Source organism: Cyprinus carpio, chromosome A17, assembly GCF_018340385.1.
Source record: "Cyprinus carpio isolate SPL01 chromosome A17, ASM1834038v1, whole genome shotgun sequence".
In the NCBI taxonomy this organism is placed as follows: Eukaryota; Metazoa; Chordata; class Actinopteri; order Cypriniformes; family Cyprinidae; genus Cyprinus; species Cyprinus carpio.
The window spans coordinates 25,504,337-25,528,069 of record NC_056588.1 but is presented as its reverse complement, the minus strand read 5'-3'; the positions used below and the strand labels follow the sequence as shown (position 1 = coordinate 25,528,069).

The following is a 23,733-nucleotide window of genomic DNA, read 5'->3' as shown; positions in this document are numbered from 1 at the left end:
CTCCGGACTATAAAAGCGCAGCGGGAGCGAAATAAGCCTGGCACTCCAGCGCGAGCATCTGACACGAGAGGCTTCAGGAGTCCTTCACTGCGCTCGGTTTAGGGGGAAATGCGGCTAGGGAACGCTACTCTGAAAGTCTGGTTCCTTGTAAAGCGCCAGTGATGGATGTTTAAGGATGTTATGGGATTACTGTGCAGTGCTTCTATGGAATAAAGTTGCAGCATGGAATCTCATGGAGAAAACAGGCTCAGCACTTGAACTCCAGCCTATAGAGAGGACAACCTGGAATTAGTCTCATTATCCTTCTAAACCTATTCAACTGAACTGGAACTGTTTACTAGCGTGACAAGTGTACAGAACAAACCATGCATTTGGGCAGAGGACTGCTGTTTTTCCTTCTCTTGAACAGTGTGACCATGAGTTTCTCTCTGTCAACCTGCACCACGGTGGACATCGACCACATCAAGAAGAAGAGGGTGGAGGCCATCCGGGGTCAGATCCTCAGCAAGCTGCGGCTGACCAGCCCGCCGCAGATCCTGGGCCCTAGTCAGGTGCCCTATCAAGTGCTGGCCCTCTATAACAGCACTAGGGAACTGCTGGAGGAGTTAGGGCGAGACAGACACCAGAGCTGCGGCCAGGACAACACCGAGACCGAATACTACGCTAAAGAGATACACAAATTCAACATGATCCAGGGCTCCCCTGAAAACAGTAAGTCCACTGCGAGGAGGAGGTCTCACACCGGAGACGGGGCTTTCCATAGACGTGCATTTATAGTAACGCTTTAAAATAACCAATAGATCAGTCGTTCATATAAATGCAAATACAAAAAACTGGTCTGGTTCTCTAATGGCCATTGCTGATACCAGTATCTAGAGAGCAGGGTGCAATATAAACAATGCAGTTTAAAGAATTTCTGAGCACTTGTTTATCTCAATAAAACTTGAATGCTGTTATATAATGTCATTGTGTTTGTGAAAGTTCTTCTGAAGTGTTGCAGGCAGGTGATGATAGCGCAGCTCTGACTCACGTTGCGCTGTTCACACGAGGAGATTCACTAAACGGGTTTTAATCGGTCCTGATAATGAAGGGAACGACTCGACATCTGAAAACCATTTGCATGGTTTGTCTGGTCTGTTCGTTCATCGGAGGGTCAGTGCAAAACGATCCCCACCAATTTTCCATGTGTCTCTGGGCCCTGTCCAAGTCCAGACGGGCCCCAGATTATTTGAGGACACAGTCCGTTGTGTGAATGTCTTCCTAGTTTAGCACTAGACAGCTTGATTGCACGGTGAAGCTGTTCAAAGGTAAGACGAGAGATTCTGGAGAACTGATGGGTTTTAGTGAGATCAGAACCAGACGGTCCAGTTAGAGGGAAAATTAAATTAACTTCTATATATATATTTCAAGATCTTCCCTTGTGGTTTTGTTACACTCTTAAAAAGAAAGGCTTCAGAAGGGTTCTTTTTATTTTATTTGTTATTTTATTGTTTTGCAGTGATGCCATAGAAGAACCATTCTGGGTTCCCCACCCCAAAAAAACCTTCTTAATTTTTTTGATTTTTTTTTTTTTTTTTTTTTTTTTTTTTTCTTAGACTGATTTTTCTCAACATTTTTCCACTATAAAGAACCTTTAATGGAATGGAAAGATTCCATGGATGTTATGGAACCATCAACGCCAATAAAGAACCTTTAAGTTTGGAACACTAACCAATGTTCCTCGCAGGAACTTCTGAGTTCCATTTGGAACGTTCCTCAGAGAACAGCTGGCTTGAAAGAGTTTCTCCAGAGGATTCTGAATGGTCTGAAATATCTTTTTATTTTTTATCTTAAGTTTAAGTGGAACATATTTTTTAATTTGCTGATCACGTCACAGCTGTGAACTGTGATTGGCTGCTTGCTGTTGGTAATTGATGGCAGGTGGTATTAGGAGGAGGGACTTTCTCATTCTAGGGAGCATCTGATTGGACAAAAAATGGCATGAGCTTGTGAGTGTGAGTGCAAGTCAAGGAGGCAACTTGTTTTCTTGGAAAGGAAGAATTTTGAATGCTTATGCATGCACGCCTTTCTTTATGATGGCAGCAGGTGATTGCATCATGTATATTTTAAGTGCTTCGTATTAATTGATTATCAACCCACGCCACTATGCAAGTTCTCAGTGTGTTATTTTTAAATAGAGTCCCACTGGAGCCTTCACAAAAGAATTTTAGCACTCCAGTGGGAAGACACACATTTGCGGCCTGGCAACAAGATCCCTTTTCTTTCCATCAAGCAGCTTTCAGTTTCAGCAAGCGCAGTATGGGAGAATGAGGCGGGGATAGAGTAATGTATATTCATGTTCCATTTACATCAGCTTAAGGAATGGCTTTTTCATGCGCTGCGTTTTGGAAGCTCGTGGCGTGTGGAATCATTTACGCATCGTGCTTTTCCAAGCGTCCCAGCACTGGCTCTGAGTGCATCAACAGGTTACGCTTTCTTATCAACTCTGGGCGTATTTGCATCCAAAAACGATTGCGTGACATCATTGGAAAGCATTTTTGCCATTCCAGACCTGTTTATCCATTAACCCGGAGCAGAGCGAGATAAAGCCGCGCACCTGCGTTCCAGCCGTCGACTGATTGGCACTTGAAAACCCTGCCATCGTCACAGTCAACTTTCCAGAAAATGTTCTTTGTTGAACGCCCAGTTAGCAGATGGTGGCAGTCTCCTGGCTTTTGGAAATCACGGCCGCGGCTGCCAGAGAGCGATGGACGTGGATCAGAGCTGCAGAAAGCGGCCCTTCTGATATGTTTAATAGTAAGAAGGTGATGTAATTTCCAAGCAAAACAGAGATCGTATTTGCAGGCCAAAACACACTAACTAACACACACACACAGAGAGAGAGTTTTTCCTTCACTTCATCTCTTATTTCGCAGTCACGTGAGCGCTGGAGTCAGCAGCAGTTTGCACATTATCTCATCTCGCAGTCTGCGGCCTTTCAGCCGTCGTGTCGTTTATTTGAGGGATTCCACGTTCGCTTAAAGACACTTCAAATAACCGACCGCAGGAGTCAAACAGTCACTTAGCGTGGGTCACAGCCTATTATACAGCGCTTGATAAATGCACTCAAAATACTTACTGCATGACATCATTTCACTTCGGACTTGCCATTTGGAAGCCGAAAAAAGACAGCACAGGACCTGAAAGAAAACACACGATGTTCTTCAAAGATAGTGTGTCTTGATCGGCCTTTACAAGTTGCTTTGATTTGCGTTCAGTCCGCTGTTATCTGCTGTGATGGCTGTATCTTTGGTGGTTGGAAATGATTTAACCCTTACAGTCCTGCACTAATAGCTGGACTTTAATGGTTGTTGTTGTTTTTTATACTATTCTTCCAGTATTAGATATCAACTTTTTCGTTAAGTTTGGTATATTGTAAGGAGGTGTGATGATATTGACATTTCTCAGTAATTGGAGAAAACATTTTTGATAAACTTTGGAGTTGCTAATACAAGTAGTTAACTTTCTGATCCTCAAACTATCTTAGAGCGCTACAGTGATGTATTTCTGTAGACCAACCCAACAGTTCGCATCACTCTGGTTCCCTCCACAAAAACACAATAGGATTTTTCCATTGCATTTTGGATTATTGCAGGAAATATGCTCCGTTACTAACAAAAGTTTGATTCTTACACATTTTGTCCATCAAGATAATCTTCACAAATGAACACACCTTTTATGAAACCTAAGTACAATCACCGGAAGTCAAAAGAAAAAACACAGTCATCACAATTTTAAGCATTGGCAACTCTTTCAGACTTTATTTCAAAACATTTTCCCTCATAACTGTCCACTGTGCTCTTTTTGTAGTATTGTGGATGAACCTGATTGCATTATTTTTGAGAGAAATCTGGTTGTTTATTCATCTCTTTTGGATTTTGGTTTTGTTATTCTCTGTGGTATAAAAATGTTTAATTTGGTTCTAATTTTAGTTTTTATTGAAAGTTCTGTTCTTAAAAGTTTGGTTTAATGATAAAGACAAAAATATACTTTTGTATAAAACTAAACATCATAAAAACCAATACCTCCTTTAAATAAATAAATAAATAATAAAATGTAAAAATCATGATAAAGTGAATTTCAACACTTAGAAATTATGAAAGTAATTTAATAAGAAAAATACAAACGATTAAAACTATTGAAGTTTATAATTGTCTATAAGTAACCAATAAGGTCTACAAGAGGCCGAGATTATTTAATTGTATTGCAATTAAAACATTATTGTTTATTGAAAGAAAGTTCAAATAAAATACAAATATTAGATTAAAACAAAAACGACAACAACAACAAAAAAACAATTTCAGTTGCTTTTACTTAAAATTGAAGCACTAAAATTTCTAACTGGAAATAAAACAACAAACTGTGTTTAAAATAATCAAAAACTAATAGAAATGACAAAAGCACATAACAAAATCATTTTTTAAACATTACTCAAATTAAAATTAAATCTGAAAGTATAAAAATAACATTTAATTTACAATAGGAATAAAACTATAACAAAAATTTTAATAATACTGGTAGCGCTTTAAAATAAGATCAATTTCGTTAACGTTAACTAATGCTTTAATTAATATTAAATGAAAATAAGCAGTATTTAGTGTTAGTTAATCAAAAAACAACTGTTAGTTCAAGTTAGCTCAGGTCCTTTAAACAATATTAACAAATATAACTTTTGATTTTAATAATGTATTAGTAAATGCTGTAATTAACTGAGATCAATGAAGTATTTTTCATTCTTAGTTCGTTTACTATGCAGTTAATTAATATTAGCAAACAGAATATTAGTGTAAACTGCTACCCCAATACTAAAATATCACTGGTTTGTAATAACTAGCTAGTATTGCTGATGAAAGCATTCTCAGCAATCTTTCTTTCCAGTTTGTAAACCCTGGAGGTGTCTGGGCAAACGTGCGATCGCAGTGACGTCACTCTCTGGCCGTGTGACCCGTATCTGATCACTGCAAACTAATCTTTGTATTCGACTTCATTTATAGCAACAATCCCTGCACTTCCATTCATGGAACAAATGAGCTACGCACTGGAGCCCTGGCGAAAATCAGCCATAATGTGAAATCCACCTAAAACACAGCAGTAGGAAAAATGAGATCATCTCGAAGGAGACCGAAGAGTTGATTAGAACTTCAAATCTCAAAGTGCGGCTTTTAAAGAAGGAGAGCGGTGTGAGAAGCTTACGGAGAGACGATCGGATCTGCCTTGTTTTGGTTTACAGCCACTGCATTCTCCAAAGACATACCTGTTGTTAACCACAAATGCACAAAGTCACACCATCTTTCCGTTCGCCTGCTCATTCCCTGCTCTTTTGCACTGCGTTCTTTTTTGATTTTGGTGCATTTTGTGCACCACATGGAAAGATGGTGTGACTTTGTACATGTTTGCATTTTGTGCATCAAAATCAAGAAGGAGGCTTGCATAAGTGTGCGGTTTGCATGAGGTACAGTATGTGCAGCGCGTCTGGCCAGATCTGGCATAATCATTTCATATTACATAAATATTCCACATCTGACTCGCCAGCCAGCCAGTCAGGAATTTAGTGGATCGCTAATGGATTGTGGTCTGTCATCAGTGAGCACAGACTCAAAGCAGAAGAAGCGCTTTACAGTTAAGAGCTTTTTAGAAGTGTTAAATAAAATGCTAAAATTAAAGTTGGTTAAATAAAAAGGTTTAGTCAACTGGAAGAATTTAGAAGGTAAGCACTGCGGGAATTGCTGTAGGGTACATGTTTGTGCATGAAACCTGTATGCGAAATTATGATTCACAAAATGTTCATGCTTAAAATCATTTGAAGTTTGGATAAAATTTCAAATCAACTTAAAGTACATAAGCAAAGATTCCCACTGACCGTACAAACATGAAATAAAAGTGACATTAAATTTTATGTATATAGTTACCAAAAAAACAGTGCTCACACTTTCATTGAGCAAGGGCACATTAAATTAATCAAAAGTGACGGTAAAGACATTTATAATGTTAAAAATGATTTCTATTTCAAATAAATGCTGTTCTTTTGAACTTTCTATTCATCTGTGAATCCTGAAAAATAAAATGTATCACAATTTCCACAAAAAAAATACTGTGCAGCACAACTGTTTTCAACATTGATAATAATCAGAAATGTTTCTTGAGCAGCAGATCATCATATTAGAATGATTTCTGAAGATCATGTGACACTGAAGACTGGAGTAATGATGCTGAAAATACAGCTGCACATCACAGAAATACATTACAGTTCAACAGAGATTCACACAGAAAACAGCTGTTTTAAATTATAATAATATTTCAAAATTTTTACTGCATTTAATGTATTTTTCATCAAATAAATGCAGCCTTGATGAGCTGAAGAGTCTTCAGACAGTGTAGGGTTTGCTGTGCAAGTGTTTGTGCGGAAACACATTAAATAGAGATGGATTTAGTAGTGTTTGTATGTATTTTATGCTACTGACCTAGAGAACTCGTTTGTGTGTTTGTAATAATCTAGATTCATTAACATTAGAACGAGGCACAGAACAGATGAGTGTGTTTTACACCTCTGTTTCCATGAGAATGTTTTAAGCTGTTGTTTGTGAATGATGCCCACTTTTTGATTGGTGCGTTTAACGGCAAACTACACTTCACAGTCAAAACAGCTGAAAGACACTACTGTCTTCTACTGAACATGGCAGCAGTAGTTCATCAGATAACAGAGAAGAGTAATAAAACAACACGGACTGTGTGTGTGTGTGTGTGTGTGTCAAGAAATCAGCATTGAAATGTGTGTCACGGACTGTGTGTGTGTGAACATTGAAATGTGTGTTTGTGCATCTTTCTTTACAATAAATGTCACTTGCTGTGATTTTCTATTTGCTGGAATTATTATATAATGAATGATATTCAGACTTGTAGACTTAGACTAAATATGAGGGGAGTAAATAATGACAAACGTTTAATTTTTTTTCTAGCTCATTTTTGAAATTGTTAGAAAGAAACAGCAAGTAACACACTGAAATAAACATGACATTTTGAAGTAGAAAGACTGAAATGGTATTTTCTTGTGAAACATACTGCGATAATACTTAATAATCTTTAATCTCCAAAATGATTTACGGTGTTGAAGTGGCCATATGCTTCTGAGCAGTTAATGTGAAATGAAATATGATATGACATTTACTCGTGTAATCTGATGTTGCACCTGTTCTGTAATTCAGTGCTTTACACATTTGGCTTTTATTTCCGCATTTCTGAACTTCTGACTCTTGTGCCACAAAGTATAAACAGATGGGTGAGAGGTTTGCCTGAATGAGTGATCAGAGGAAACCGATGACCGTTCTCTGACAGTAACTGACCTCTGACCTCTCTCATTACAGATGACCTTCCCTACTGCCCCAAAGGAATAACATCAAAAGTTTTCCGCTTCAACGTCTCCAGCATGGAGAAGAACGCCACCAACCTGTTCCGGGCAGAGTTTCGTGCGCTGCGTGTGCCGAACTCCAGCGCCAAGAGAAACGAGCAGCGCATCGAGCTCTACCAGGTGCCACACAGCTGCTTACACTCTTCACTTTAACCCTATATCACCTGACTTATGAAATGATGGTCAGAAATATGAGAGAATATGGAGGGAAAGTGCAGATGATGATATATTAATATGATGAAATTCTGCTGCTTGTGATGATCTTTATAACAGTAGAGCAGATGCTGACATGATCTAAATATCAGTCTGTGCTCTATATCTCCAGTAATGTGTCTCAGTAAGATGAGATGTAAATGATCCGAACATATAATGCAGTGATTGAGAGATGAAGAAATAAAGGCTCCTCAGAGAGATGTGAGAGTTCTGGAGGCTTGTGAAGATCATTCCTCCGCTGAGGAACAGTGAAAGTAAAGCTTCTGGAAACAAACGCTCCTCAAAAGATCCTGATGATCAGATTTGAGACTCTAAAACATGATTGATGGAGAATCAAGTAAAGTCCAGTAAGAGTTCATCTGGAGATATTACTGCAGTTATTCTGACCTTTACTTGATCAAAATCACTCGAGATCTGACACCAGAAGCAGCAGCTGAAGCAATTACACTAAAAGAGCTTTGACTGGATAAAAAACTCTAAACTATCAATCAGAGACAGAAGACATGGAGCAGACTGAGTGTGAAACAGGTTTAACAGCAGAGTTTGATCATGTTGTTGATCATTTAGAGGCCTTCAAATATGATACAGTAGGCTTTATAGGGTTAAGACTTTATTTTTCCAAGAAGATTTAGAGGATTTATGATCAGGCCCAGGTGGGATTTCTGGACGTTTTCTCTACTAATTTTAAAGGGAAAATCTGCAGAGCTCTGTGGAATGGATGTCCATGAACAGTATGTGCAACTGAGCTGAGAGTGTGACAGTCTTACTGGTAGCTGCAAGCATTATAAAGCTAAAACTATTTCATAAACTCACACAAAGCCTGAGGTTGTGTACGTCTTCGAATGATGGGAGGTACAGCGCTTGACTCAACACAGGAGTAGATGCACTCATACAAATAAAGGATCTTTAGATGAAGAGATGTTGGAAGAGACTCAATTTCTGTATTTCACTGAAAAAAAAGCAATTCTCAACAAGATCACTTGTAAGCCAATCATATAATGAAGTGTAGAAGAGTCATTCAGCATTGAGCAGATATTTAGTAAATGCTGCATTGTATTATACAAAACATATTATTCTATATATTAATATTCTTTACATTTTATTTTATTATTTATATTATATATTGTTTATTTTTTAATGCATAAATAAAATAATATAAAGAGACTTTGTTCAAAAAATATTTTTAACAATTAACCAAATCTTAATAACTTTTTATAAATCAGTTAAAGTGATCAGTTGTTTTCTATAGTACTTGGTTTGATTATCGGCACATTATTTAGCACATAACTAGTTCATAATTACAACACATCCTTCACATTTCAGCCTCAGATACTAGAGTTTCCACACACAGAACAAACACAGATGATGGCACAGTACTGAACTCAGTCTTTTCCAGGCCTGATCTGTATTCCAGGTGCTGATGGATTATACAGAAGAACATTTGCACAATTGCAAGCGAACAAAAGAAGCATTCTGAGAAACTCAGAGCTTTACTTTCACATGCCGATGCCTCTAACCGCAATATAAAACCCTGCCACTCATTATATAACAGATTCATTCCACAAGTATATATTCTATAGATGTTGTATTTACAGTAGGGAATTTCTCTGTTTCCCCCTGAATCTCCTGTGGGATCCTGAGAGCCCTGATCGGGTTCCAGCATTTCCTGTAAAGGAGCCGTCGGTCTCAGGCCTCCTGAAATAAGCTGCTTTGCCCCGCAGGAGAGAGCGCCGGGGTCAGGCGGGGCGTGAAGTGAGTGTTTCGCCCCCACACTTTGGCGTGGGCCGCTCAACTACTCTCCACGGACCTCCGCCCCCAGCCGCGGTCTCACAGGATGTTAGATTAGCTCCTCGCAGCGCTCCAGAACCTACTTATCCCAGCCTGCTTTTCATGGGCCAAGCAGTGGTGGGACCTCCGTGCTCCGGAGCCGCGGCGGATGCTGATTTTATCTGGCAGACTGAAGCGTCAGACAGCGAGGGGCCGCATTCTTACAGCTGCTTTCAAGGGTCTTCGGATTTTCTACTGAACTTGTAGTGAAGACGATAGATGAGATGCCTTTGTAAGAAATGAAATGACTCTGGTTTCCTCTATGCTTGCACAGTTAACAAATTTGTAATCACTGTGAAAATCTTAGGAGCACCTTCTGATCAATAACTTTATAATTACGGGACAATACTTGCCTCCTTAAATTGATTTCCTAGGGCATCTTTTACCTGTATAAGGGCAGTTTCCTCTAGCCTTATTAAATGTACACTGGGGTAAAAAAAAAGAGTACATTTTAAAAACGGTTACAGAGAAATGGCAAGTATCACATTGAATTAAACATGACATTTTTAAGTACATTTTCTTGTATATTTTTCTCCATTAATATTTGTTTTATTTAGAATTTAAATTTAAACCATTAAGTCAATACGATACACCAAGGTGTTACCAATCAAATGAAATCAGTTAGTTTAGACTCGTTTAGACTGCAGAAGGCTGCATCTGAAGTGGCATTTATATGTATTTATTTGACTGTTTAACACACCTGACATTAATGCATTAATGCAATGTTTTACATATTAAATTCTGAATATATAAATATGATGGAAACAACATGAAATGATACTTTGGTGACACTGAAACTGCCAGTAAGTGGCAGCAAGTCGTAATAAGTGAGTCATTGATTCAGTTGATTCGTTCAGAATGTCTGATTCATTCATGAATGAAGTAAGTGACTGTCTTTATGAATGATTCATTGATCCACTGAATCAAATGAAAAATCTATTAAAATGAATCATGTCTGAAAATATTAAAAATATATAAAATATCCTTCTTTATATAACTTAAACGCTATTAATTTAAAAAAATATGAAATATTTTTCTTATATGTTATTTTCTTTAGAAGTAAATTATGCATAATTCAGAGGTGAATATTATTTAATACCATGAAATACAACGTATTAAAGACTAAATATTATTAAAACAAAATACAGTATATTAATTTCGTTAAAAATAAAAATGTTATGCTTATCGCCTGTGGTCTGATTTCACAGCAAAGGATCAGAAGTGGTTAAGGATCAATGAATCTGCTTTCTTAACAATCACATTAATGATTCTTTGAGCTCGGAGATGACACTGGTTTGAGTGCCTGGAGGCACTCAGCTCTTGGTTGATTTTGAGTTGGACATGACAACAGTAATGACTTCAGTCAGTGATTCAGTCAGTTATTAAACTGATCAAACCCATAGCTCATGCATTTGAGACGGAGGAGTGTTTTTGACTGATTTATTAAAAACAACCATATGAGTCACTCATTTGTGAATCACACATCATGTGAGGATATTATCTTTTTTTTTTTTGTGCATATTTGATTCAGACTGCAAACTCAAACATCATTTCTCATGCTGTAGGTTCAGTAGTGGTGCAGCACAGGAAACATTAGCTGCATCCCAATTTATGCACTGTTTTGTGTCATTTTGTTGTATAAATAGTGCAAGGAGTGTATTCACTCTGAAGACTCCAACAAGAAGTGCACTTTAAATACCTGGATGATGCACTTATTTAGCTGAAATAATAATAATAATAATAATAATAATAAGTGTGGAATATTGAACACAAAATCCATACACTAGACCTACACTGGAGTAAACAGTGCGTAGTGTACAGTATTCATCATGGAGAAGGCAATCCCAGAATACACTGTGAAGAGATTAGCAAAAAATATATATCCAAAGGGAGAGAAATGTCAATTATAAGTAAGGGATATTGTACATCCGGATGGTTGTTATAGCAAAATAAACCATGAAGAGGTCTATACTGCATATTACACGGCTGCTTGCCACACAAGTAAATAATTGGACGCAAAATATTGATATATTGAGTAATTTTTCATTAGCTCACTAATTGCAAAGCTTCTCTGAAGAAAACAGTTCTTAGAAAGCGGCTTTTAGCCAAGATGAACAAACAAGTTCAAACAAGCCTTTGGGATAAGGCACAGTCATACTACTTATTACACATCTTTTCACCTCATAAATAATTATGGGGACATGAAATATTGATTTGAGATGACGCTGTTTTAAAATATTCTGAAACATATAAAACCTGTTTATTATCTTATAATCTTATTTTATATATCTCTATATCTTATACTGAGAGGATGAACACTACAATATTACATTGTTATTAATATTTAAGCCCTCAAATTTCAATTTCTAATCAATAATTAGCCTATAAGAGGGATGCAAGATTGTAGCGCCGTGGCTTCTGATTCCCAGATGAGCGTCATTATAGTTAGGTTAGACACCAAACTGAATTTAACACAGATTTAAAGGGATAGACCTGTTTCGATCTAGAGTATCTAGTTGTTGTATATCACATAATTTTCACAACTCACAACTTACAAAACTGTTTTATGGCGTTTTGGTTTACTTAAAGTTTTATTTTGTCAGAACAATTGCTATGTTGTTAAACAATAGAACAATCCATACTTCAATCCCTCACAGCCTCACTTTCATTCCTGTCAAAAATAAAAATGGCACTAATGGCGCGTCTGACCAATCAGAATCAAGCATTTTTAGAGCGCCTTGTAATTAATTCATTATTGAAAAGTATCACTACAAAGTTATTTGTGTGATTTAGAAAGTATTGTGCTACAAATACTTTCTCCACTGCTCCCTTATGAGTTTCTGTCTATGTAGACAGAGAGGAACAGAGCTGATGTCTGCCAGAGTTCAGTTCAAGAACTGTCAACATCATGGAAAATATTCAGTTCCAGTATTTAAAAAAATAATGCAACTGGTTCTGAACAAGAATCTTCACCTGCATTCAAGTGTAGCTGTCAATCAGAGGCGTGAACGCAGTGAAGTGCTCAGCGTGTGTTGACTGAGCTCGGGCCGTTGGTTCGCAGGCGCTGACGTGCTGTATTATGGGCTATCAGACTCCACGACTCAGTTTTTCCATGAGTGAGAGAGCAGACACGTTTGGCCTCGGGCAGCTCCGGTGTCTGGATTAATCTCTGTCTGTCTGTACGTGTGCAGGAGAGAGTTTGTGTTCTCCTCAAGATCACGTGTGTCATTATTTTCCATGTTAAAATACTTTGCTCGTATCTCAGTTTAATGTTCAAAATCAGTAAAGAGTTAGTCTTCAGACTGATGGTAGAAGGTCTGGGAACCATGGCCACTTTGAATGGCCAAGGACCGCCGAAGAGGTCATATGACTGACAGGTAAAGCAACCAATCATGTTCAGGGGCGTGGAAATGTCCCCACAACAACAGTCTGTGTAGAACTCCTGGACGTCACAGCATTTTTGTTCAACCAATCCGATGACGACTTCAAAACTCCTGAAGTGTTTCTAATTTTGTGTGCGGTATGCATCAGTCTGTGGGCTTGACGTCTGAGCCCGAGACTCCTGAAGAGTGAAACAGTCTGACTGTAAGACGCTTTCAGAAATTGGTGCATTCAAATCCTTTTGGAAATTTCGCATTGAGTTGGGAGGTTGAAATTATGAGTTCAGGTGCGTTCAAAGCACTTTGGTCAGAGCGAGATGGCGATGTATCTCTTCAATATGAAATTCAAAAAGATTTTTCAATGCTACGTCTACAAAATGATAGATAAAGAATGCATCGGATGTGTTTCATGCTGTAAACTGAATCATTCTATATTCTATAGTTATTGTACAATACTGTTTTTTACATGCAGCTTAGCTTTAATGTAAATGAAAACAAAAAATCATTTAAATTAAATTCTGGGCTTAAAGAAAATACTGAGTTCCACACTTATAAATACCATTTTATGGTGGCGTTCATGTGTGTACAACTTGTAAATACGATCGTTCCGCCAAGATTTGAAAGTACAGTCTGTTTGTTTGAGCGACCTGACATGTCAACTTCTGACTCAACCAATCACTTGAGTTTGGGGCGGGACTTACTGTTTGAGTGTTCATCAAACCTGTTATGATCTTTTAAGCTCTGTTTACTAATGCTGATGGCATATAATGTCACTTTTAAACTAACATGCGGTGTGTGTTTTGGTAGATTCTTCGTCCAGATGAGCACATCGCTAAGCAGCGTTACATCGGCGGCAAGAACGTTCTGACTAAAGGAACGCCGGAGTGGGTTTCCTTTGACGTCACTGAGACCATACGGGAGTGGCTCATGTATAGAGGTAAGTTAACCTTTACCAAACGCTATTACATCATTGCATGAAGATAAAGAGGTCTGCCCTGTTGATATGCGAACTAATACAGTATATGACTGTGTTGCATTCATTGATCAGGTAGAAAGATGTGTTTTTATGTCATGTAAACAACACATTATGGTTTGCATCAGGTACTTTAGATTGTTGTTGGCATTTATGTAAATATGTCAGAGGCACTAAAAAAAAAAGAAAAAAAAAAAAAAAAAAAACCTTGGTGTGGGATTTATAGTTTCTACTTAGAAATGAGTACATTTTACAAATAGTTACCCAAAAAGTTGAAAGACTGAAATAGTACTTGTAAAAACTTACTCCAAAAATCTTTTTTTTTTTTTTTTTTACATTGAGGGTTAAGTAATCAAGGACTAATAAGTGAATGGCATACACTGTACAAGCTTCTGATGTTTCTGTGGAATCATCCATTAAAATTATAAACAAATCAAGTGTTTTTTCGCTGTATGCTGTGGCTTTCCAGCAAAAGTGTGTGTATGAATTTACAGCTGTCGCTATAATTAGTGAGAATATTGGCAGAGCAAGTACAAATGTGAAAAAAAAAAAATGTTGTGATGAGTGATTCTGACCGCACAGTGACTGCTTCATGTGCTGTAATATGATAAACTGCACCAAAACACTGACAGAACAACTCCACTGTATTTGCTACTGTGCTGTCAGATATAAGAGGAATACTCATTTTAAACTCTTATTATTGAACTCAATCACTAGAGTCACTAAAGATTCAATATACTGTATGTAGGAATCACTGTCAATAACTGGGAAATGATTGCAATGAATCACCAAAGATGAGTTTGCATTTCTCAGAAAATTATGACAGATTGAAAACCCACGTTAAATAAATGTCAGAAACCTTTCAGAATTGGCCTGCGATTGTGAACTGCACAGTTCTAGCTGCTGATGATGAGCCAAAATCTCACAGTGTGCCGTTACTTGAACAGTGTTTAATAATGCAGAAGCAGTCTAATGTGGGCTAAAATACCGTGAGTAGCAGCTGCTCAAAAGATGCTGTGAAGGCAAGGCTGTGAATACCCAAACACACACAGAATCTGGAATGAGATGTTTGTAGAGAAAATGTATCCCAAACTGTGTATTGTTCCACTGCTCAGAGACCAACCTCGGCCTGGAGGTCAGCGTTCACTGCCCGTGCCACACTTTCAGTCCCAACGGAGACATCGTTGAGAACGTCAATGAGGTGTTGGAGGTCAGATTCAAAGGTGAGTGAAGAAAAACAGTGCTGTTCAAGTGTTCAGAAATCAACATGCAGTGATGGGATCATTTCTAATCCTTCTGCTTTTTGGCATTACTACAACAACAAAAAAACATGTATCATAGGTTTTTATGATTCTGAAGAATATTTAAGGTATTATGATTATGGAGTGTAGTTCTTAGTCACACTTGTACTGTATTTGTGTTAGCCCTATTCAGACAAGACTCAGTTTCTAAATGATGTTTGATGGTGTCTACAGTTTTTTTTTTATGACCATATTAAAGGGGTTCTTTTATGCTCTTTTACAAAGACTTGAGCTGGTTTTTGGGGGTTACTAGCATAGATTTGCATGCTTGATTGTTCCAAAAACGCATTATATTCCACATATTTTACATTATTGCAGTACCTCTCTTCCCAGTCTGTCTCAAACAACCTTGGGTGCGTTTCCCAAAAGCATTGCTAGCTAACTATGGACACAAGTTCCATTGAACTCTGTTTGTAATTACAGAACTTTTGGGAAATGGACCCCTGTTTAGTTCCTGTTTCAGTGAAGCCTCACCTGTAAATATTAACGATGGCATCAATTTTAGACAAATTTGAGTCTGATTGAGACCCTGAGAATGTTTAGGACAAGAAAATAAGTTTTGGTAAATTTTAGACAAATTTGAGTCTGATTGAGACCCTGAGAATGTTTAGGACAAGAAGATCATGCAGAACCTTCTGTTAGTGATTTGTTATTATCCCAGTCTATGGTATAGATTTGTAAAAAAAGTGATTGTTTGGAGCCAAGTCTGCATCTTTGTTTGGAGCCCTGCGCAGTAGTGAATCGTTTGGAGCCAGATAGTAGTATTATAGATTATAGATACGTGAAGCCGAAAGCTTTCATCTTGCGAAAATTACTTCATTTGGAGCCCGAGTCTGCACAGCGCAGTAGTGATTCGTTAGGATCCCAAGTCTGTGCAGTAGTGAATTGTTTGGAGCCAGAGTCTGTGCAGTAGTGAATCGTTTGGAGCCCAAGTCTGCGCAGTGGTGAATCGTTTGGAGCTCGAGTCTGCACAAGTGAATTGTTTGGAGCCAGAGTCTGTGCAGTAGTGAATCGTTTGGATCCCGAGTCTGTGCAGTAGTGATTCGTTTGGAGCTTTTGGGGTTGGGTTTTGCACGAGTGTGTTGTGTAGTGATTCATTTGGATCCCGAGTCTGCTCAGTAGTGATTCATTTGGAGGAGTCTCGTAGTGTCTGTCTCCACAGTAGTGATTCATTTTTTGGAGCCAGAGTCTGCAGCGCAGTAGTGATTCATTTGGAGCCCGAGTCTGCATGCGCAGTAGTGATTCATTTGGAGCCCGAGTCTCGTTTGTAGCAGTAGAGTGCACATAGTGAATCAGTGTTTGGAACTTGAGTCTGCAACAGTGATTCGTTTGGAGCCAGAGTGCATAGTAGTGAATCATTTGGAGCCCAAGCTTGAATAGTAGTGATTCAAGTAGTGAATCATTTGGAACTTGAGTCTTTGTTTTGGGGGATAGTGTAGTGAGTAGTTTGTAATTTGGGTCTGTGCATCTGCACAGTAGAATCGTTTGGAGCTCTTGCAGCCCGAGTCTGCACTGTGTGCAGTGAATAGTGGAGAATCATTTGGAGCCAGAGTCTGCGCAGTAGTTTCACATTTGGAGCCAGAGTCTGCGCAGTAGTGATTCATTTGGAACCAGAGTCTGCTCAGTAGTGATTCATTTGGAACCAGAGTCTGCTCAGTAGTGATTCATTTGGAGCTCTTGCAGCCCGAGTCTGCACTGTGCAGTGAATCAGTGAGCTCAATCAGTAGCATTTGGAACCAGAGTCTGCTCAGTAGTGATTCGTTTGGGGCCAAGTCTGCGCAGTAGTGATTCGTTTGGATCCCGAGTCTGTGTAGTAGTGAATCGTTTGGTTGTGCTAGTTTGCAGCCAGAGTCTGCATTCTGGAACCAGAGTCATCCCGAGTCTTTCATTTGGAACCAGAGTCTGCTCAGTAGTGATTCATTTGGAGCTCTTGCAGCCCGAGTCTGCACTGTGCAGTAGTGAATCATTTGGAGCCAGAGTCTGCTCAGTAGTGATTCATTTGGGTCTGTGCAGTAGTGAATCGTTTGGTTTGCGGTTGTGTGTAGTTTTGGATCGTTTGGAGCCAGAGTCTGCGCAGTAGTGATTCTTAGTTTTCACCAGGAAATTGTAAACAAATAATTCCATAGAAATGGCAAGTAACATATTGAATTACATGTTTTCTTTTGAAGAAGACAGACTGACATAGTATTTTCTTGTAAAATGCACTCCAGTAATCTTTTTACAGTGGACAATATGATGACTGCTCAGTTTCTCAGGTTTCTTCCATAAGCTCTTGTGATGTGCTGTCAGCTCGTCTCATTGCACCTTCATCGCACACGAGGTTTGCTGAGATAAAGGCCTCAGTGCTCCGTCCAGCAGCGGTCAGACGCTGTGATCATGGGAATGTGCTGCCGTATGGAATCTCACTTAGTTCTGGGGGCCTCGCGGGTGTCTGGGGTTTTGGGAGCGCGCTGGCTGGAATGCACCGCCACTGCGGGCACTCAGACTCTTGGCCCTCAATGAAAGAGGGGTGTCCGTATCTATTGGCAACGCCTCTCCTGGGACCCGAGCTGCTTTTGCTATCACAAACAGATTGAATACGCAGATGCTCGAGGAGACGGAGAGCTGGAGCTGCTGTCTGTGCCGGGCTTCAGGAACGCTCGTCCACTTCTCAACAGTAATAAGTGCTGCTGAAGCTGAATCCTGACGTCAGCGCGAGCTCTGGTCCACTTTGCAGCGAGACAGTTCTGATACATAATGCAGTTCTTGCTTTGGGGTGCTTTTATCTGAAACCGACGATACTGCAATAATAGCACATAACAAAGTGGTAAACTAATGCTGCAGAAATCTCAGAAAACAGCTGTACTGACAACACAAGTGGAAAACGTGTGTAGACGTCAAATTTTCCATCTGTTATTAACTTTTCAGGCAGGGCAGACCGTATGGTTGTGGGAAGTTTGTCAATTCCAGTGACTAGTTGTTTCTCAGAAAAGCTTGCTGTATCACAACTAGAAACCTGAGCAGACTGACTCTGAGAAATTGTGTAAAGATTGGTTTTGTTTTGAGAAAGCTCTTGCTGTTTTGTGTGTGCAATACACATCAGACGCTCTCTGTGAACTCTTGTGCTTGAGTGCTTTAAAGTAAACGATGCCGCCTCATTTATTTATTAGAGAATATTTTGTTTCAGTAACATGTCTCTTTTTGCGGCCCGGCCAATCTGCTTATAACTATGCATTCTGCAGAAATAAAAATGCATTTCATTCAAACGGACATTAAAATTCAGTTTCAGATTGTCCTGAGATTGAAAAGTCTCATTAAAAGTCTTCTGTAGCTTAAACAGACAAAAAAGTAACAAACTTTGGTCCAAATATCAAAAGTCAGTGTGACGTAACCAACATGCAAAGCATTTTATAGAAGTTATGCAACAAGAAAACATGCCTGGTAGAGAACAACCTGCGGTGAAATCACAAAGAAGACACTCGTAGACCTTCATGACTGGGTCATAGTCAGTAAATCTGAACTTTTATTTGATACAAGTCATTAAATTGAATGTAACTGAAAAAAAAAAAAACTAAAACCTGTAAACTGTGCTGCTACACAAATGATGCCATGATATCATAGTAAACTTATTGTTTGTTTTCTTAAACAAAAAAGGTAGTTTTGCATTCCTCATCTGCTAGCTGTCACATTGGAGTTGAACAGAACTGAACTGGATGTAAAAGTCTTTCCAAACACTCCGATGAACATTAGATTGTAATAGGAATAATAATTAGGTGACCATTTTCACCCTGAGGCTTTAAGGTTTCTAATGTGAGCCTGTGTGTCAGTTTTAGACTGACTGTGCTTCTGCTGCGTCCTCAGGGATGGAGAGCGAGTACGAGGAGAACCGCTGGGATTTGGGTCGACTAAAGAAGCAGAAGGAGCAGCTTCTCCCTCATCTGATCCTGATGATGCTGCCGCCACACCGGCTGGACGTGCTGCCCACCTCTAGACGACGCAAACGCGCGCTGGACACCAACTACTGCTTCTCGTGAGTGTTTCTACAACTTACTAATAATAATAAGCTGTTTGAAACCATTTGAAGGCATCATCACACAGTATAGAGGTCTGCAGGGATGATGTGTTTTTGTAGGCCAAACCAGAAACCAGTTTGGGTTTTAGCACGTCTGGTTCTACTGTCCTGAAGTCTATAGTTTTTTAATGGGTTTTGGGTTAAATGTAGTAAGGTCTGCAGTGAACACAACCTCGAGACAGTCTCCCAAGATATTTTGAAAGCTTTTATGCAAGCGTCTAAATGGAACTATTGTGGGATGCTCATCTAATCTCTAGTCGCTTTCACAGCCTCATTATGTGTATAATCGCACTCTTGCAAACCATTCTAACTCAAACTTTTAGAGAAATAGTTTTCAAATAAAGACTGAAGCTTAAATCATGTGATCATGAACTAGTTCGTTTATAGCCTATGTTTAGCTTTTCACTTCTGGCGGGATTGAGGCTTCAAAATTAAAATATTCATATTCTTGAAAGGTGAAAACCAGTGGAAGAATCCTCTTGGGGTTTTGTGGAGGGAACCAAGTTAATGCAAACTTATGGGTCAGCCTGCAAAAATCCAATATAATACAATGTGAAAAAAATCAAACAATTTTGAATCTGAAATTTGAAATTTTGCAAATCTGGAGCTCCGGTCATTGAGTCAATTCCCAGGGAATGCATGAACTCTAATACAGTACCTCGAGTGCAATGCAAGCCACTTCGTATACAAGCACCTGCCAAATGCATAAACGTACTGTAAATGTTATTCTGTAGGCAGGAATGCAAGCTGAATTGCAAAATGCAAAATCCAAATTCACATCCCTGCTTCATGTTGCAGTAAGCAGCAGCGCACCTCGTGTCTGGAGAGATTTTCCTTGTAAGAATTCACTTTTTAATTGGCACGGGAGGCTCTGCGAGAGCTTGCAAGTTTAGATTTGTCCCAGTATGCTATGTAGTGCACTGGCTCCTTAGTGTGTGGCTCTCTGTTAGCACTCCACACCTGGGTCAGATCCAGGAGGGAAAAAATGACACACCTCACAGTGGAATTTCTGAGCCTCAAAAGACTGCCTGACATGTTTATAAGCCCATACAGAACCGAAATAGAAGTCTCCGAAAGATCCAAGTGAAAAGTGCATGGAAACATCTCTGAATGAATGCAGGAGCCAAAGAGCAAGAGGATGTGAACGGACAGGTGGATGAAGTGACTGCTTTCTTCTGCTTTCAGGAACTACGAGGAGAACTGCTGCGTTCGGCCGCTGTACATTGACTTCCGGCAGGATCTGGGCTGGAGGTGGATCCACGAACCCAAAGGGTATCACGCCAACTTCTGCTCGGGGCCGTGTCCATACCTCCGCAGCGCTGACACCACGCACAGCTCGGTGAGAGTTTTCTTCAAATGTCATCATTTACTTACCCTAATGCCGGTTTAACCCGACTGAATTACTTTCTTTTGTGGAAAAAAGAAGACTGTTTGACAAATGTCCAAGCTGCTCTTTTCAAAGCAATGAATGAAATGGAAAGAAATGTCCAAAGATGCACCATGGAAGTCAAGGTGTAGTCAAGACCCAAGACTAAACCCTTCTGAAGTCACATGATGTGTGATTTGTGTGAGAAACAGTCATTCATTGAAAATCTTCCACTGCATTTGCAGATTCAATTGTGTTTGCATAAATACAAATTTGGTGCTTCAAGACATGTCACATCAGACGAGAGGTCAATGATGCCAAATGTGACCCTGGAGCACAAAACCAGTCTTAAGCCTCTGGGGTATATTTGTAGCAATAGCCAGATGAGGGAGAATTATTGATTTTTCTTTTATGCCAAAAATCATTAGGATATCAAGTAAAAATCAAGTTCCATGAAGATATTTAGCAAATGTCCTACTGTAAATATATCAAAACTTAATTTTTGATTAGTAATATGCATTGCTAAGAACTTCATTTGGACAACTTTAAAGATGATTTTCAATATTTTTTGCACCCTCAGATTCTAGATTTTCAAATAGTTGTATCTCAGACAAATATTGTCCTATCCTAACAAAAAACTTATTTATTCAGCTTTCAGATGATGTATACATCTCAATTAAAAAAAAAAAAAAAAAAAGACCATTATGACTGGTTTTGTGCTCCATGGTCACAGATGTCATTGTTTTTTGTGCAACTCACATCTGACCACAGCTATCTTTAAGCTACATTCAATAACATACCATTATCATTGTGTCCCTGGTCCATTTAGACTTGAAATTTCAGTCTGTTCCTCACAAGCGTCATCATAGGACTTGAGAAGTCTTCAGAAGAAGAAGAAACCATACGGTGCTTTTCAGATTCTTGACACGGTCTGTCTCTATTCCTGCTCATTGTATTGAAAATGGAGGCATGGACATCGTGCTGAATATCTTTTGTAGCGATGCACATGAAAGCTTGAAAGTGTTCAGTCACCCAATTATCCAAACTGACTTAGCAAAACATTCCGTAAGAACTGAAACAACAAAATCACTAAATGCATCAATCTTTTGTGTTCCATTAAAGAAAGACATAAAGGTTTGGAAGTGAGTATGAGCAAATTATTAATTTGATTATAAATGATTTGATGGCATGAGGTGAGAACAAAATCTGGTCTATATTGAGCTCAGTGATGGGCTGCTTTAATTGAATGTTTCATTACGTATGAACACTTTTACACTGAACTATTAAGAGGTGTTGTCCTGTTTATGACTGTGAAGCTGCTTTAAATCAATCTGTGCTGTAGAAATAAACCTCGCAATGTATCTTCTGGTTTCCCTGCAGCTGCTGAGCCTGTACAACATGCTGAACCCCGAGGCGTCCGCTTCCCCCTGCTGCGTTCCTCAAGACCTGGAGCCGCTCACCATCCTCTACTACGTGGGCCGAACGCCTAAAGTGGAGCAGCTCTCCAACATGATCGTCAAATCCTGCAAGTGCAGCTGAGGGGCCCGAGACCCCGGCCCTGAGCCCGACGCGGGTTCCAGCGCTCGAGGGGCAGCAGGAAGGGTGCGTGCCAGGAACTGGACTCTGAATGAATACCTCTGTACATCCTTCTCACCCACATCCAACCCGGGAGCCAGAGGCTTCTCTAAGCACTAGAAAGTGGCCTTCCAAGACGACTACGCTGCCCCACGATCCCTCGGATTCTAGTTTGACGTTTGACGAGACTTGTCCACTTGTAATGTGTAATTTTTGGTCAGCTCTTTACCTGCAAACCTCATGGGCATTTGTGAACTCTGACCTTCGTAAACATCTAGAGAAGCGGCTTCACTGAGGACGATCGCTCAGAGACGACACGCGTGCTGGATCGACACGAGAGCAGCAGCCGGCCCACGATCGCCAATCCTTGTGTTTTTGTATAACGATGTTCTAACATAACTCATCTGAGCACGGCATTTCCCAGACCGAACTTTGTAGTGTGTACCGCAGTAATCGACACGGTCTGTCTAACGTGACGGTGTTAATGTTAATACAAACATGCTGGAAAGAAATCTTTTGACTAATGTTTACCTCTGTCACTTTAGGGATTTGTATAGTTCTTCAATGAAGCTGACGTTTGGATACAACACAAACTGCTAATGTTTTTACTGCTATTACTCCTGAAAACACTTTTTTTTTTAATTAAACAGTCTTGGACGAAAAGAACTTGTCATGAGTTTCACAGAAAACACATCATCTCGAATATTATAAAGAGTGAACACAATGCTGATTTTATTTTATTTTTTTCATAAAACAGAAGTGATCACAAAAAGTAGCTACATACAACCAAATGCTAAACAGGTACTGTAGCATAAACGCGCAAATAATTTGTCAAGTTTTTAAAGGTCAATCAAGTTTCGTGACTCACATCTGGTCATGCATAACATCATCCAAGTAAATTGAGGAGAGAAAATGCAATAGAAATACCATACAAACTAAAACATTAAAACAGTAAATCCTGAGATTAAATGCATTAAGTCGATCTTGCATAACTGGCCTCATCCATGACACGCTAAATAAATTCATGCAAATTGTTGCTACATCAAGATTACATTAAATTCAATGCAAGAGTGTTCTGTTCCTGTTGCATGAAGGAGGCCCTGTCATTCATTCATTTTTTGGCCAGGTACTCAAAAGTGAAGCGTTAAACTAAAATCAAACTGAAAACTCAATGTCATCCCTTCAGCACAGCAGAGTTGATCACGGTGCATCAAGTATTGCCAGGACATTGGTCAAAAATAGTCTTTAGTTGCCCAAGACAAAAAATACAGAAACTCATCACAGGTGTGGATTCTGGAGCTGCTTCTAGAGTGTTCCTCACACCTGAATAATGCGCTTGAACAGAACTGCTAGTGATCATTAGCAAGCGGTGCTGAAAGCTCTTTGCTCAGGAGTTTAAATCTGCTGTACATGGATAAGTGTGATGGGCGCTCTCGTCTGTTGCTGTGAGTTTCGCTCCATGTGCTCGTGTCGCAGCTGTTGTGAGCCGTCAGTCCACGCAACCTTCACATGGCATCAGATGTGGGGGGGGGGGGAAATGAAGCCTGGACAACTGCGCATGCATATGAGACACTGTGGAACAGATCCAATCAAAGCGAAGGCT

At 39.3% G+C, this 23,733-nt stretch overlaps 1 protein-coding gene across 1 annotated transcript; it reads left to right on the top strand.

The window, feature by feature from the left end:
- The first annotated feature begins 27 nt into the window (after positions 1–27).
- Positions 28–22,796, top strand: LOC109060270 (transforming growth factor beta-3 proprotein-like). The gene is made up of 7 exons (XM_042774517.1): positions 28–711; positions 7,401–7,564; positions 13,672–13,801; positions 14,953–15,060; positions 18,979–19,147; positions 20,375–20,528; positions 21,936–22,796. The coding sequence occupies exons 1-7, from the start codon at positions 366–368 to the stop codon at positions 22,092–22,094; spliced, it is 1,230 nt and encodes a 409-aa protein (XP_042630451.1). The 5' UTR covers positions 28–365; the 3' UTR covers positions 22,095–22,796.
- The last annotated feature ends 937 nt before the right edge of the window (positions 22,797–23,733 follow it).